Source organism: Paramisgurnus dabryanus, chromosome 12 (genome assembly GCF_030506205.2).
Source record: "Paramisgurnus dabryanus chromosome 12, PD_genome_1.1, whole genome shotgun sequence".
NCBI lineage: Eukaryota > Metazoa > Chordata > Actinopteri > Cypriniformes > Cobitidae > Paramisgurnus > Paramisgurnus dabryanus.
The window spans coordinates 17,907,456-17,925,190 of record NC_133348.1 but is presented as its reverse complement, the minus strand read 5'-3'; the positions used below and the strand labels follow the sequence as shown (position 1 = coordinate 17,925,190).

The 17,735-nt window shown below is 39.2% G+C and overlaps 1 protein-coding gene across 3 annotated transcripts in view; it reads left to right on the top strand.

The window, feature by feature from the left end:
* Positions 1-17,735, top strand: part of kif26aa (kinesin family member 26Aa) — an 84,936-nt gene that overhangs the window by 53,683 nt on the left and 13,518 nt on the right. For 2 of the 3 annotated variants that reach the window (XM_065256942.1, XM_065256943.2), the window contains exons 5-10: positions 6,138-6,327; positions 11,176-11,367; positions 12,359-12,452; positions 14,127-14,389; positions 15,352-15,535; positions 17,559-17,718. In XM_065256942.1, the coding sequence (XP_065113014.1) occupies positions 6,138-6,327; positions 11,176-11,367; positions 12,359-12,452; positions 14,127-14,389; positions 15,352-15,535; positions 17,559-17,718 (1,083 nt within the window). Of the gene's footprint in view, positions 1-1,256; positions 2,017-6,137; positions 6,328-11,175; positions 11,368-12,358; positions 12,453-14,126; positions 14,390-15,351; positions 15,536-17,558; positions 17,719-17,735 lie in introns of those variants that run through there. The other variant, XM_065256944.2, reaches the window with a different exon arrangement.

Genomic DNA, 17,735 nt, shown 5'->3' with positions numbered 1-17,735 from the left:
TGATTCAGAGCATGTGCTTAGTATTGGACAAAGCTTATCGGACTGAGTCAGCCAACGGTACCGCAAAGCTATATGTCATACTTTCTGCAACAACAGAACATCTTTCTTCTTTCATTTAATCTCTTATACCAATTTATCCTCCAAAACACACACACCAGCTTGATCTCACAGGAATTTGTAACTGAATTTATACAATGTAAAAATGTCTGAATATTAGAGTAAAGCTATTATAAACCCCCACCCCTTAACCCAATGTCACTGGGATGAAGTTATTGGATAAAATGTACAAACAAGATCGTACAAATTCATACGAATTAAAATATTTTGCACACACATAAAAAGTACATTTAAATGACCACTTTGCTTAAACAACAAGAAGCTAAATCTAAATGGTTAATAGTTAACTGCATTGTTGCCTATTAGTGGAAGCAATGGAGGTCTGCAGCTTTGCTCGAGGGCTAATGTCCTCATTAACATCTTGCACCTCACCTGTTCCTTCAGCTCACATGCAAGCTTTGTTTGTTTTATCTCCGTCTATTGATTTATCCATCAGTGCTGCCATCCATCCCTCTGTAATAATCCCTCCATCCATCTAAAGGGCCCTTATTTGTATTCTGCTAATCACACGCCCCCATCCTCGTTAATTTGTCAGTCTATTCTTACAATGTCCCGTGTTATCTGTAAGTTCATCTTAACGGTTTGGTCGTTTATTGTTGTTTGCTAATGATACAGAAATAAATCGAACGTATATGTAAACAGACAGGCAGGAAGGCAGTAGTTATAAGCATAAGACTGTGTTTCCTTGTTTCGTGACACGCACACACACACACACGCACGCACGCACACACGCACACACACACACACACACACACACACACACACACACACTTACTTAGTCTCTTTGAAGTCCGGCAGAATGAAAAAGTGGGCTTCAATGCACTCATGAAGTATTAATGCCATGTGATTTCAGTGTGTGAAAGTGCATGCTTTGCACGTCAGTGAAGTGTGTTGGTGTGATTGAAACACAGGGTGTGTGTGTGTGTGCGCGCACAGGCGAGCGTGTGGAGCACGCTGCCTATCAGTGGCACTTTGCACAGCAGCTGTGTACTGACACAGTGTCTGGGAGGAGTATGCAAAGGGGCCGGGCTGAAGAGAGAGAGAGAGAGAGAGAGAGAGAGAGTGAGTGCATCAGAGCGAGAGAGAGAAGGTGAGAGCGACTCACCAGATTGAGAGAGAGAGACGTGGCTGAGGATAGAGAGGGGACCGTTGGACTTCTGCCAGGGTTTCCCAGCAACAGCAGAAACAGGAATTGACTCTTTTTCCTCCTCCCAAGGGATTTGCTTTTTCCACAGCCTTCATTGGGAGATCTGACAGCCCTCTGCTAGTGGCAGAGTGGAATACGAAGAACAGAGGGAAAGCGGAGCAGCGGATAGGAAAGATGTGCCCCCGCCCATCCTCAATGCAGAGGTGAAGTGTGCGATGTCTTGAAAGAGAAGTGGAAAGATGGATCAAAAGTTGATCGGAGGAGAGCGGTCCGTTTGAAGTCGTTCGAGAGTCCGACAGGTGATTTCCGGGAATTTTAAACTGCAGGGCAACTTCTTTTCAGGTGACTCTGGGGAAAGCTAACGGAGCAGAAAATGTTTTGGTGCGGGAGAGCTGCGCACACAGACGCACAGCAGAAAACTTTTCGGGGATGTGACGAGTGCTTCTGACACCTGCTTCTCATCCACCTACCTTTAATATCCTTGCACCTGTTTCCACTTCCGCTTGGAATTTGCATGAATGGACCCCTGATGACAGTGACGGGAATCACATCATCCCAGCCTCCAAAAGACACCTTTAGCCCTCTGCTTCCCACCCATTCCCACCCTCCACACCAGCCCCGCCTCGCTCTCACACGTGCTGGAAGCCGCAGAGTACCGTTACCGGGATTTGGAATGAATGGGTTAAAAATCTGCTTTTCTCACCCCTATATTGGTGTGACCTCTGAACTGAGATAATGGACTGGAGAGAACTGTAAGTATATGGTTTTACCTCTACCTACACGTTTTTGTTTTTCCAAGCAGTTTGCTTTTTGTTGATGTGTTGCTGTATCGTTAAACAATTCACTGAACATCATGAAGTGCTTTAGAGACCACAGTGACCACCAGTGCCTCAGGTTTGCCCTTAAATGCATTACCATCTGTTATGCACAAGCCCAAAGCCTCACCTGCAGTAAAGCTAAGTAACATCTTTTCCACGATATCAAATCCAGAGGGAGTTCTGCTCTCTGCAGCAAGGGAGATTTAACAGGTGGGTGCTTTTGGGTAAAGCCCAGCCTTGCGTGTCAGAGCTCACTCTACCATGCTGCTTTTCACCCAGTGTGGTCACCCACCTCCAGTCGCACCCCAGCTGATATCTCAATCTTTTGTGTGTGTGGCTGTGTTGTGTATTATAAAAAGCTTGTAAAGCATGTGTAGGGCTGCCAGACGTATTGAATGCAGCTCACTGCCCTATGTGTGGGTGTGGGTCTCCTCTATGTCTTTATGCTGTGTGCTTGTGTGTAATTGTATGTGTAAAGATTTCACTATACCTGCGAGGGGCAATTTCTTTTTAAATGCCAATGCTAATATATATTCAAAATAATATTTGAAGTAGTATTAAATATTAAACAGGACCCAGTTTTGCTTTGAATATAATGATGTCCACAGGTATGGGTGAGGGACAGAGGATAGAAAATATCAATAACTCGAAACGTCTGTCTATCTGTCTGTCTATCTCTTTATCTACCTATCATAGAATCAATGCAGTGTGGGCAAAATCTAAGCATAAATTGGCTTTGGGGGGTAAATAAAATGTTATGTTACTTGCCAGATAGCTAGTAACTTCATAAAGAACTCAAATCACATAGTTCAATTTTAAGTATGATAACGTGACACTCATGCAAATTGCAGTTGAATTTTAAGCATGATAATGTGAAAAAAAACGAAGCCTTAAAAACATCTGTCTTTTGATGAAGCTCATCTACAGTTTGATGCCTGAAAGTTTTCTTGTTAACACACATTTGACTTGCATGCATTTAATTACCCCATGAAATACTGTGAAGCAACATGCACACTGCCACTGTGTTTGGCCCCCTGTCTTTTAATGTTATAGTTTTACCCCCATTGGTAGTCGCTACCGAAAGTCGCTCAACATTTGCATAGAGTTGAACTTTTCTCAACTTTGTCGTTGTAGCTGGACACGCCCACTCTGCTGTTGCTAGTGGGCGTGTCCAGCTACGCCCAGTTGCTAGTGGGCGTGTCCACGCATTGCTATGCGCATGCGTGACCTACACATACAATCTATGCAGGGTTTCAAAAATCCGGTGGTGTGTGTACAGTACATGTGTATTCTTCTGATGATAAAAAATGCGTTCTGCGCATTGTACGTGGACCCAAGTGTATACCTAAAAATAGACCATAATTTGGCTTTAAAGTCCAATTTAAAATTGTGGATAAGGTCTACGCTAGTTTATCCGTAGCCTCTGTGTAGCCTTACGTGCACCTCAGCAAATTTTTTAAGTGTAACTAAACCCTAAACCAACTTTTTTTAGTTAGTGATCTGTAAGAATGGGGCTTTATTAGTGCTGTTCATTTATTTTAGTACGTTTTTTGACATTTGGATGTAAAGTGTTTCAATACTACAAGATATGGTGTAAAAACGCCTGCGTGCTGCCCTCTGCAGGTTGAGCGGTGGCTACTGCAGTTGAATTTTCCTATCGGATGGTGGGTCCAAAAAATGACTCGAGACGTAAGCAGATTCAAGCTCACCATGCCCTTGTTACGATCTCACCACACACTTAGTGTGTCCCCTCTATCTCCTTGGGATCTGCCCACTTTTCTTGCATTTTTCAAAAATTGCCAGTGGGTGGAGTCAGGCTCTGACCAGGGGTTTAGTTACGCTTTAACAGCGCGTCAGTATTACACGGACCGCAAGAGATGTTATTGGTCAACTAGAATCCCTCCCGTCAGTTAAAAAAACTGCGACATAGGTATTTCCGTTTGCGTGAGAAGAAAGATGGACCAAGTTAAGGGGTGATTTAACTCAAACTGCAACATTAGTTGCTGTTTATTTACTTCCATCACTGCTGGTCATTTCAAAACACAACAAGCTGCTGTTTCTTCTTCGTTTGTGGGTAAACTTGCCAAGCTGCTTCTTCATTGACAGTCAAACTGCTACTGTGGTAACATGCGTGGATACTGCCTACCAGCGGTCTGCATATGTGTTTACACATCATTGTGGACGACGACGCAAAAGTATAAATGAAATCCGACGCGTAACGTACAATGTCTGATTTTATGGTTATTTAAGAAAAGGAAGTACCAACGTGCATTTCTAACGATTGAAATAATCCCTTAGAGAAAAGTGATGAGCAATTTATTAGGAGAATATCTGTTTGATCGTCAGTCAATCCAAAATGCTTTAAGTTTTAATTATTTTGAGGTTTTATACATGCAGGAGATTTTTTCTCCCTCAGGGAAACCCTTACTTAAGGATTTTCATGCAACTGGGCAATAGGCATTGGCCTTTTGCCTCCTTGTTAGCGTGCCAGACTCCCATGCCAGACAGGTTGTGGTTCAAATCCGGCTCTGGGCAGGTTTAAGTAGGACCAGTTACACACGCAGCTTTAAGAAATATTTCCATCTATTAGATATTCTAAATTAACACATCATTTGGCTGGTGAAGCAGTAACTTAATTTTGGACCTTGTTTATGCCTTTGATGAAAAATTAATTTTTGAAGGCAGCGAGAATAAAAGAAGGCTTGCTTTAATAGTGCTATTTCCCCATTTAAATATTCACATGATGATAGTGATGATATTCAGGGTTCATTTGCTTTGTAGTCTGTACATGTCTGTTTGCACACACATCCACTCACACCATTTAATGCAGAGCACAGATTTCCAGTGGGGGTCTCCCCTTGTGTCCTTTATAGAGACTGTAATTACACAGGGTTCTGTGTGATTCTTCATCCCTGAAGAGACTGAAGGAGTTGAACTCAGAGAAGGATGGGGTGAGGAAGAGAGTGAAAAGATGTGAGGAAGAGTGAGACATTTAATGAGCTCAAGCTTTTCTCTATACAAACCCTTCACCCTCATGTTTACATAGGGCATAAAATGTGAACTGGAAACACTTTATTTTAACAAATAATCTGCATCACAAACTCATTGACCTGGCTGCACCCATGGTCAAATGTGTATGTGCACTCCAGAACATCTCACACTTATTGTTGAATAATTCATTTAAAATAATTTCAAGTGGGTTTTGTTGGAATAATTGAAACCTGGAGGTATTTATCTGCTCCCATTTAGGCGTGAGCATCAGTTAAGTCAGACACTAATGCTTTGTTGGATGGGGCCTGGGTGGGTCTGAGTACCTACAGTAATTTATGGGTATATGTGTGTTCTGTAGGTGCAAGTATAGATCTCAAGCACTTTCAGATTAAATTCTTTTGTAAAAAACTAGTACCATATTTGATCTTTTATGCTTTTTCTGAATCTTATATTATTTCTGGATCACATTCATTTACCCACAGCAGTGTCAACCTATGTAGTGTTTGTCAGATTTCTAAGTTGAAATAACTTTTTCCTGTCTTTTTAATAGGTACAGTGTCTTTTTATAGCTGTATTCCTATAGTGTGTATTACACTACAGTACATTGAATAATAGATACTCAGTAATGACTGGCTAAGTCTCAGTTAAATTTGAAAAGAAGAAAGACTGAATGCGTGCTGGGTGTTGATTTGGTCACTCACCGATGAAGAGGACAGATGTGAACTACAGGGCTATCATCTTCTTAGTTTTTTTTTTTTTTTTTTTTTTTTGAGCAGCAAAGACTATTTTAGAGATGTTTTGTTTTAAGCAGTGTTGCCAGATCCGTGTAACAAAACCATCCCAATGGGCATTTAAAATTAATTCAAAAACTTCCTAATTATTTACAACCCAAATACCAACAAATAATGAACAAAATACTTTCATCTCTAACCAGCAGAAAAAACATCAACCTGCTGAAACCGTTTTAATCCCAATTCATGGTAATGTGGAATAACGTTAAAGAATAACTTCCCAGTAGTGATACCATGACCTGCCTCACCATTTTGTTTGCTGCTCACTTGCAGGGCTGCCCAAAAGCTGAACCTCTCCAAACGGAAAAAGCCTCAACCTCTGCCCCCATCACCACCTGATCCAGAAGAGCCATTCTTTTACACTGATGGCTTCAGTGCTGCCCTACAGCTCTCACCCCCACCTGTACCCCCATGTCTCCTTAGGGCGGGGTCAAAGGTCAAAGACAGCCCCGGAATGGGAAAGGTAAAGTTTCTCTACTAAAGCAATTTTTTAGGCATATATCAACTCATAATGTCATAAACAGACATAGAGGGAAAACTGGTATCCAATTGACTCTCTTACCTGTCTGTTGATTACCGTTGTTTAGTACCTGCCCTAAATTATTAAAAGTAACTCTGTATATACTGTATACAAATTATAAGCATAGCATCACCCCACCTAACTGCAAAACAGGTTACCTCAAACACTTTTCCTGTCAACTATTGGTTATAAAACAGATAAACTCAACACGCAATCACTCCATAGGTTATCAGATTAGATATCTTATTCACGTAAGAAAATAACCTCCAGAGATGAGAAACAGTCCATCTTAAACTCTTAGAAATGGTTATTTTCAGGGATTTGTTTGAAAACTGAATAGAGATATCATAAAGTCATCTTATTATGACAGCATACTGTACAAAATGAATTGAAGAGATAAAATTTTTGTGTATAAATTAAATGACATCATATAAAAACCTTTGGCTACCCTCTACATAGGAATGCCGTAGGTTTATCGATTTGGCTAGTTCTCAAGTTACCGTCAAAGCAGACAGTGTGTGATAGCATGGGTTGGCCCAGTTGTCTTGATTCCCAGGCTGCTGGTATTCCAAGAAGCTTCTTCGGAATGCCAGACAGCATTCCTCTTTCTGAGTGACTGGCAGGTTGTGGGAGTGGGAAAAGCAATGTATGAAAACAAAGGGGTCAGGACATGACATCAGGGGACACTTTGATGAAAGGCATATTTCTCTCCTAGAATACAGCTATTTATTTGTACTGGACGGTCTGTGTGTGGATTTGCTGAGGGGCATCAGTTTTTTACGGTAGTGCAATGACTTGACAAGGCAGTTCGGCGTGGGGAGTGAAATAGATAGCAGTCATGCTCTACAAAGTTTTCTAGTTTTGTCTGGATAACTTTAATATAAGAGTTTATGAGCATAAGTTTGGTTTGAATAAGTTTTTCAGTATATCAGATTAAGACTTTCTGTTGCTTACGAATTGAGAAATTATTAATTATTTAAATATTTAAAATGATAATTTATAGACATAATGTCATTTATTTTAAAATAAGTGATTCTAAACGGTCTGTGTAGCACACAGAGTTTAGTAAAGTTTGGTGAAGATGATAAATGGTAAATGATTATAAACTAAAGTTGATTGAATTTAGCCCAAATAGTTATATAGTAGCATCTTTATCAGTTCAATCTCTATTTTTACCATTCAGTCTGTGTATACACAAAATAATATGTGTATTTTCTCTCAAATAACACAGAGACTGGAAAATTACTGGGATCTTTGTGGGCTAAAGGACCGTTGTAACCATGTACTTAATCCCAGGTTGTTCCAGTGGGACTTTTCTTACTGATAGTGTGCTATAAGTGGCTTTGTTTGAATAGTATCTGCCTCCAAACTGGCTAAACATAATGAGATAAGGTCATGGCTTTTCACAATCTTATCTGAGGCATAGATGAAGAGGCATTAACAGTATACAGATAGTGGAGATACAGTGACAAGGAGTTCCATATATATAGTCTCTCATGGGAATCACTAGAATATCATTAGCATCTCAGCACCTCTATTTTGGGTAACAGGCTCATTCCTTTCCATAAGACCCACTGGAGGTCAGAAAGCCATTGAAGATCTGTCTGACCCAAGTGTGACCCTCCACCAGCACAGGTGATGCTCTCTAAATAAACTCAAAGAGATTTCACTCATTAGCGTCTGGTCAGGGAAACATCTCTGTAGGAGAAATTTTTAGATTTTGGTGTTTGATTCTGGGTAAATAATTAAATAAATTAATAATTATTAATCTTATGATGACTCAAACACTGCAGGTCTCTTATGGTGTCATGTCTGCAGGAAAATGATTCACTCATTAAAGACAGTGAGATCATCCGTCTCCAGGGGCATTAACTAGTTGAGTAATTGTACTTCATTACTATACTTGAGTGTTATTTTCATACTTGAATACTTGTTTTACTTTATTTCACTAATACTGTTTAATTATTTATTTAATCATTATAAAGTACATATTTAGGTAGTTATCAAGATTTAAATTGTGAGTGAAGTCGGGTTTCTTGGGACACTCAAAATTTATTTAAACTTTACTGCATATGAAATCTTACTAAGCTATGTGATAAGTCATGTATATTTAATTTTTTTTTAAACGGTTGAACAATCTGTTTATAAATTGCTATATGAATATGAAACCATTTTTATAAAATACTATATTTAAGATTATTGTTCAGTTTCAACATCTGGTGTGTCTAAAACAGATTGCATTTAACGAGACAATTTTTTTTTTTTTTAAATAACTTTAAATGTTTGAGCATTTAGCACAAATTGTGAAAGCTGCTTTTGCCATTTGCAGTTTATTGTTACTTTAATGAAAACATCTTTAATCTCTTCATTTTATTAGTCAGTTACAGGAACGTTTTTACATTAACGCCTAAATTTCAAGACTTTGACTGTTGAAATATGTAACAACTATGCCCAATACTAACTTAAAGCTGAATTGTTTAATCTCTGTGCCTCTGGTGTTACCAGGTGGACTTACAAAACAAAATGCCTTTAAAGGCATGACCTCAGATAGCCAATTTTGACATTTGAATAACATAAACAAACACGTCCCTACCCCAATAGAATCTGAACCTTCTTTTGATAGACCCGTCCCACACATACACAACGTACAATGTCGGTTAGTAGAGACCCACCTTACTGCTGTTTGACTAAAAGTGTGTTTAGGTAGTCGGTCCGACTCCCTTTTCCAAAGTGTTTTTCAAAAATCACGCATCCCGCCTTTAAATGTTAAATTAAATGTTTTTAAACAGGTTTCCTCAAACATTGCCCCATCTGTCCATTGACCCATTGGTTGGAGTCCAAACCCAAATGCTTGGCATTGGCTTGCATTGGCATCTTGCCATTGTTCTTTTGGGTGGTTGAGTCCTCAAGCAAACAGAGAATTGTTTTTTAATGTTTTTGGATGAAATTGAAACATTGGAAGAATTATATCCTGTACCTTTAGGAATTATCTTTACGTACCTTTAATACCACAGCTTTACTCCTCAAAAGAGCTCAGGGGGTTTCCAACATCTGAGCAGACGTCCGTTCATTGCATCATAATGACCATTTCAGATGAAGGGCTATATAAATAAAGCATTTTCCTTCCCTTAATTGTGCACCTAATTGTGTTGATACATTACACTTGTACCAACACAGCACCGGAAAATGTGCACAATAGACATTAAAAGTTTCCTAAAGTCACGCCAAAGGTAGGCAGCTGCAGGTTTTTAATGAGTTTTATCAAGAAAGAGACAGAAAAGGAAGCCATTGCTAATGAGTCTCACTGTGTCGAAGTGTGTTACCTGCTGTTTTTAAGGTACTTGTGAAAGAGGTGGATATGAATGCTCCCATTTACTGCATTTAAGGAGGGAAGAAATGTGCTTCATTGATGAGGTTCTTTGATGGCTCAAGAGATTTAATTGAGTCCTTACTTTTGTTTCATGTAGGTTCCAACCTTGTCTCAGATGTTTACCTAAAATTCCTTGTAAACCAGATATTAAATGTGTTCTCAGTATGTCACACCATAGAAAAATGTGTTATTAACCATCCAAACAAATATAAATGATGGGAAAATGGCAAGTAAATAAAGTAAGTTATCAAAAGCTTCGAAAAATAGGTAGCATTTTTACATACCAAAAAATAAAAATACATGTGCCCCGCTATATTAACATACATACTTAGTAAGTCTGATCGTTATTGCCGCCAATTGAATTCTTTATCTCATTGGAGGACTGTAAACATCAGGGGCCGTTTGTTGATGTCTACTATCAAAGTGTCCCTAGTGGCTGGGCTATAAAACAAGGCGTTAAACACAGGCAGTTGGAGTACATTACTGCCCTATTGAGAAAGAGTAATAATGAACTGCTCTGCCTCAGTCATGCGAGATGAGTCTGTAGTCTCCTGTAGTCTTTATGAGCTTAAATAAGAAATAAAGTTTCATGCTTGTTCCTGTAACGCTCCCATCTGGAATAGAGTGTAAAATCTACATGTGTTCCTTGGTAGCTATTGTAGGAGACAAATGAGATATCAGACACACAGGACTAATGGCCATTAAAAATGTGGCTGCCTTAAATGTGATTTGACAGTGCTTTAATTGAAAAGATGGCTTAACCGAAAGCACCGACTACTATAAAAATTAACACAGCTGTGCCAAAATAATGCTATCACCAAGAGCCAGCCGTTTGACATGGCCAGCAGTTTTAGCCAGTGCCAGTTTACCTTACCACAGTGCTATAAGATTTTGACTATTGCAGTGTGATGGATGTACAGTAAATAAGCCTTTATTTTGATTGTTTTGATGTCATATGTGATCAGGAGTGGAGTGCAAGTGGACAGGTGCATACAAAATTGCAGTCAATGTTTCCTCATCTAAGTCTAGCTATGAATGTATATGAAAGGTCAGGACTTAATGTATAACTGATCTTTCAGAAAGACACACTTGTGAATGTTTATCCATGTCCAAATGCTTTTTCTCATGACACAAAGAAGATTAAATCAGTCCCTGAACATGATAAATCTGTTTGGGGAACCCAGCCACTGAGACATGTTTTACTAGCAGGATGTTCCCTGTGTGGGAACAAAAGAGGTTTGGCCAGCACAGCATACATATTGTATTCATATGCATACTTTCAAAGTGTTGCCAGTATAATCCTTGGCAATTTATTAAACTTAGTGAATGTGAGGATTGGTAGGTTGTATGTGCATTTAAAACCATATGTTTAGGACTTAATCTATTCTGCCAATGAGCCTAATGAATAAATTTTTTTGCAGGTTAAAGTAATGGTGCGGATATGTCCTGCCAAAGGATCCCGAGACACCTCCGAATCCATGTCCTTTCTGAAGGTAGATGCCCATAAGAAGCAGCTGACCTTCTGTGAACCCCCCGCTAGCACTCGCTCTGCTGCTGCCAGTGCACCAAAGATGTTTAGCTTTGATGCTGTTTTTGCCCAAGATGCTTCACAGGTACAGTCAGTGTGTTGTTACTTAAACATTTATGGATTTGTGATAGTTAGGACCGGTCTTACCCTAGTCCCAGATTGAAATGCATGTTTGAGCCACCTTAATTTAAAAATACCCTGCACTGACATGTCTCAACATATATTATCGCCAATGTTTTGTCTCAAGGTGCATACAGTACCAGTATTGTTTTTTTGTAAGGTTTGTTTGTAAAAATTACTTGTTCTAAGGCCTAGTCTTGGATTTATCTAAACCCTGTCTTGAAAACTGTCCCTAAATGACATATACATAATTTTGTACCAGATATATGCTCCCATTTCCTGTCTTTATCTCTGATTGCACAAATCTGCATACAACTGATGTCAAACAGGCAGGACATCCTTTCTGAGATCAAAGAAGTTTGTAAGAAGTTTATACAGTTACACGTGGTGTGCGAGGGAGATAAAAGGTTTGGGTTGGTGAGTCGAGTTTATCCTCTGCGCCTAAAGAAATCTCAGCGGGAAAGATAAGAGATTTTTTTTCTGCGCTTGCTCGTGAACTCTTTGGGAGCTTGGGAGACTTTGGGTTTCCTGTCCCAGAAACATCAGATCTGATGATCAATGACTATCCCGCAAAGAAACAGGCTTTGAGCAAGCGCACGTCATGGTTAAGTTTTAACAACACTGTCAAAACTATCCTCAAACTGCCAAATTCACACGTTCGCATAATTCCAGGTTTTGAAATCTTTATCTGTGAGTCTTTACTGTATTGTATATCGCTCAGGGATAGTATGAAATTTAACTTAATATGAAAATATGTAACATTCAGATTTAAAAAAACAGACCACCTTATTAACAAATCTGACCTCTTATAGAAACAAGTAAACAAAATCAGTGTCATAATTGTTATTTATTTAGTTATTGGAAATGTATATAAATTAATACTGTTTGCTTGTATGCGAAGCAGGAATTTTCATATAAGTTTGGTTTGTTTGCTTAATGTCAGTCTCTTTCCTCAGGCAGAGGTGTGCTCGGGGACAGTAGCAGAGGTTATCCAGTCTGTGGTCAATGGCGCAGATGGCTGCATCTTCTGTTTCGGTCAAGCCAACCTGGGTTTGTAAACATCTTTATTCCTCAGTCTAGTAATACAGTGAATGATTATCTTTTCAAATTAAAACCTTTTCCTATTCGCAATTCTTCATGTTGATGTTCAGATCCAGTGTGAAATAGACACAATTTTTCACATAATTCAAAAGGAAAGTGATGCAGACTGCACTAATGTTTTGGCTCCTAACTAGGACTCATGCAGGAGAAACGCAGACAGGGCATATGGGTCTGAGCAGCAGCGCGATTTGCTGAACACAAAGTGCCCTCGTTTTACACTTCATGTTTGAAAAGCGCTCAGTTTCTCTCTCCCCTCATCTCATCCCCTCATGTTATTCAGCCTCTCACTGTGAGAGTCTGTCTGCCTCCCACCGTGCTGTTTCAATCCCCCATAGTTAGCTTGGCTGCTCATTTTCTCTGCTTAGCATGGCATATTCTCTTGTGACTAATGTCCTTGTGGGATAATTTTATTACCTCAGGGGCTGTTTACATTCATAGTGCTATTATTAACGCAAATGTTATTACAGGCATACTCTAATAGCATTAAAATCAGATAATCAGTTAACGAAAGTGATTTTTATAAAGCGTCCTGTGTTGACAAATGCCACTTACTTATTTAATTACGCCTTTTAAGGCCCGTTCACACCATGAACAATAACTAAAGATTATTGTAGTACTAATTATATTAACATCAACACCAGTGAATGATAACCTTTAAATGGATTTTGATTGGCTGTCAAAGTTGTGTTATTCATCAGCTGGAAAAAGTGCATGGAAAGTGACAACACAATTATTATTTTTTATTTATCTCTACTTACTTTTTTATCTTGACTAGCGAGGAGTGGCTGTTACTTATAAAATAGTGCTGAAATAAATTTTTACTTTATTTGTAACACAACTCCTCACTAGTCAAGATACAAGTTAAATGGCTGTTAAATCCAAGTTGATAATACTTAAAAAATTAAGGTAACCAGTATTTTTTACAGTGAAGGGTATTGCTCCTCTTTATATTTAGTGTTATAGTGATGTGGACGCTGCTATTCATTTATATTTATAATGATTTACTTTGTAGTTACAGTTATTATCCTTGTTGCGAACAGGCCTAGAGTATATAAGAATATGTAATGATAAAGCACTACACAGTTCAGTTTTTTAAAGGAAAACACCACCGTTTTATTTTCAATAGTTTACTATGTTCTTACCTCAACTTAGAAAAATGTATACATATCTATCTTTTTTCAATGCGTGCACTTAATCTTTGTACAGCACGTTGTGAATGTGCTAGCATTTAGCCTAGCCCCATTTATTCCTTAGGATCCAAACAGGAATGAATTTAGAAGCCACCGAACACTTCCATGTTTTCCCTATTTAAAGACTGTTACATGAGTAGTTACACGAGTAAGTATGGTGGCACAAAATAAAACGTGGCGATTTTAAGCGGATAAAAGTGAGAACTATATTGTATGGCTGAAGAGCACTTAGTGTGCAGCACTTCGACCTTGGGCGCAGTAATATTGACTGAAGTTTTAGCGAGAGGGGGAGTATTCAGGGGTGATGATGTCCCCCTGACTAAAATACCATTTTTTTTTCCAAAAATTTCTAAAACATTAACACCTTAGGGTAAGTGCCAATTACTGTCTTTATTAATAGTTATTCTCATAATAGTCATTCTTTACCTTACAGGGAAAACCTTTACCATGATTGGCAAAGACAGTTCTACACAGAGCTTGGGCGTGGCCCCGTGTGCCATCTCTTGGCTCTTCAAGCTCATTGAAGAAAGGAAAGAGAAGGCCGGTACGCGATTCTCGGTCCGAGTGTCTGCTGTGGAAATCTGTGGCAGGGAGGAGGTGTTAAGGGACCTGTTGGCTGACTTCTCCGCAGGGACGTCCCAGGACAGCGAGGGTGCAGGAGTTTCCCTGCGAGAGGACCCAGTCTGTGGATCTCAGGTACGAAAGATCTCAAACTGTTGGCTTATGTTTTAGTACATATAGAGTGGCATTCAAAAACCATCACTGAACTGAATATAAACAAAAATCAAAATAGAGGATTATCATTTTTCCTACATACATACATACATACATACATACATGCATACATACATACATTATAATAAATCAGAAATATAACTTTCTTTCTACCTGATAGGAAAGTATGATACCGAAAGTATGAAAGGTCAAATGTTTTTGCTTCTTTGGAACAGATTATGCTGGAATACCATGGGTCATGTTTTATACAAATTGTTCAAGTACATGTCGTCTTTACAGCAAAAGAGGGACATGCATTCCCAAAATACTCAGAAATATGTCATGTTTAATTGCAGTTTTTCACTCAAATTGTTAATAATATTCTATAGGCGAATGTAAAATAGAAACCTCAAACGACCAGACATTTGAACCCCATTGTACATAATATGGTGTTATAGTATGTCTTTTCTTGACTTCTGCATATTAAAGGTTCCCTAAGCGAATTCACGCGTTTTAGACCATAAAACATTTTTTGTTACATACAGCAAACATCTCCTCACTATCTGCTTGCTACCTGACCGCTGATCAAACTGTAAAAAAATGCGATCTCTGTAGACAGCCCAGGCTCTACAAACTCTACAAACAGTGGCCAAACCTGCACCACGAAACAAAACAAAGTTTTACAGCCAATAAACGGCAAGAAGGATTTGGGGGTGGGGGTTGGTCGCGTTCACGAAAGCACGGAAGGGGGGGGGGGGGAGGGGGAGGAGTTAGCTACGCTCCGTTTGTTTGAAAACAGTTCAAATATCAACAACAAGTGATGTCGAACATATTCGCTTAGAGAGCCTTTAATGAAATCTTTATTTATTTGATGGCTTAGTCCTACTTGCTTTCAGTCCAATAATCTAAATGTCTCTCTCTTTATTTTTAATACACTCTTACAGCTGCAAAACCAGAGTGAATTGCGGGCATACTCTGCAGAAAGAGCAGCGTTTCTACTGGACACAGCTCTGGCAGCACGCAGCACAAACAAATCTGACTGTAGGGAAGAGGACCGTCGCAATTCCCACATGCTCTTCACCCTGCACATTTCTCAGTGCCGCTTGGAGAAAAGCAGCAAAACAGGAAGTATGAGTACTTGAGTTTTTTATTTATATATGTGTGTGTAAAAAATTTGAATATATATTTAAACCTACATTTACAATTAACATTAGTGTACTACGTTAGCTAACATGTAAAAAAAATAAACTGAAAAAAAAACACATGTTTGATGTGACATTGAGGTCAGTAAATAATGAAAAACATATTCAGGCTTTATTATCCTTTCACTCCAGGAGCAATATACCTCCACCAAACAAATAAAGTTGTGTCCACGTTATCACTATCCAAGAATATATTTCAGCAACATTTGTTGCATCATTAGGTTTATAAAAGCCTATTAGAGATGTTGCCCAGTACCTGGCTTTTCCATTATCATGCTCTCGATATTCACTTGGTGTGTCAGATAACTCTGTGTAGTCCTGCTGATAACAGCTATTCACTAACAAGAAGGGTTAACACATTTTCATTACTGGGCGTTGCTATCCTGTCAAGTCAGCATGTCAACGTTAGCAAGATCATTAGTATTGCACTCTTGTTCCTGCAGGCTGGGTTCTGGCCATTGGTATCAGGCAGAATAGATTTTAATATGTAATGAGGCTGTAGTCTTCTCTGCAGAATTGAGCCCAGCATGTAATGAGAACCTCGTTTGCATTTTCACTTCACAGAGTAGTACTGTCGCAAGCAGTGGCTTTCCAAATGTTGCTGATGTGGGGTTAATATAAGCGTCCATGTCCATATCTAGCTTGTAATGAAATATGGTGTTGTTACCTACATGGGACTGTCTAACTAGCTGTACCTTCTATTATTGCTTGCTGTCTGATGGAGAACCAAGAATATTGAATCACCTACCAGAGCTGCTGATCCCAACTGCTGTCTAATGGCGCTTTTCCATTGCATAGTACCCCACGGTTTGAGTCAGCTCACGTTTGGGGGCTTTTCCACTGGGTGCAGTACGTAGTATCGATACTTTTTTAGTACCACCTCGGTCAGGGTTCCAAGCGACCCGAGCTAATACCAAAACGTGACGAGAAAACACTGTAGATCACTGATTGGTCTGAGAGAATTGTTACTACCAGCGTCATCGCTATAATGTAAAAGATTAGCATTACCTTAGTGCTAGCTTGTGCTGTCTTGAACAAACATGTTGTCATCTGTGCTCTGCTATAAGTTCCCAAACTCCCTTTTAGCGATGAAAAACATCCACAGGTTGAGAATCAGGAACACCATACCATTTTTTCCAGACTTGCAGTTTGTGGCACCACATTCGCAATACGCACATCTGCAATTATGCTATAACGCAACTTAAATGAGGCTCAGCGGAGCGCGTCGACTGACGCAACAGCTATTTGTGGTTGTCAATTTAAATTTTGTGGCGGACTGAGAAATGAATAAATGTACGGGAATGTACAACGACATCTCACTTGTATGATGTCACAGCAGAAGGCAGCACAAATATAACGACACGCCTACAATTCCTCTCACTCTGAAGTGGTACTAAACTCGATGAAAAAGCTAACCAAGCCAAAGTTAGGTGAGCTGACCGGACCTGAACCAAACCAAACCGTGGGGTACTATGCAATGGAAAAGCGCCATAATAAGGTCACCTACAACACAGTGTTTTTGTGACATGAAAAAGTTACATAGGCATGAAATAACAAAAAATACAAGCCTGAAGTGCTGCGCGCATTTTTTCAATGTATTGCAGTAATGCTTCTATGAAGTACATTTAAATTCAGATTTGGCTGTTGGTATAAATTTATTGTAGATGACATCCAACTTTGTACAATTGACATCTTTGCACTTTATTTAAATATTTTATTAATGAAGCATTAACATTTTTGTTTGCGTGATGCATCAGTGTGTTTAGAGTATAAGCTGAAGCTTTGAGAAAAACTTGCTTGTAAAAAATTACACATAACACAATATTTATAAAGACATAGACAATGCCTTTTTGTTTTTATGCATTTTTATTTATTCATGCAGATTTATATTGTTTGTATTGAATAGAAGTCAAGTTCTGTTTTAACGTTCTGCTTAACTTTCTCTGTAGTGTCTGGGGGTCGAAGTCGCCTGCACCTCTTGGACTTGGGTAGTTGTGAGTCTGACCCGAGTCAGTCACGAGATGGAGGGAGAGGCCAATGTCTGTCATTGAGTGCACTCGGAAATGTCATCCTGGCATTAGCCAATGGAGCCAAGCATGTGCCATACAGGTATGTCTTTTGGGGGC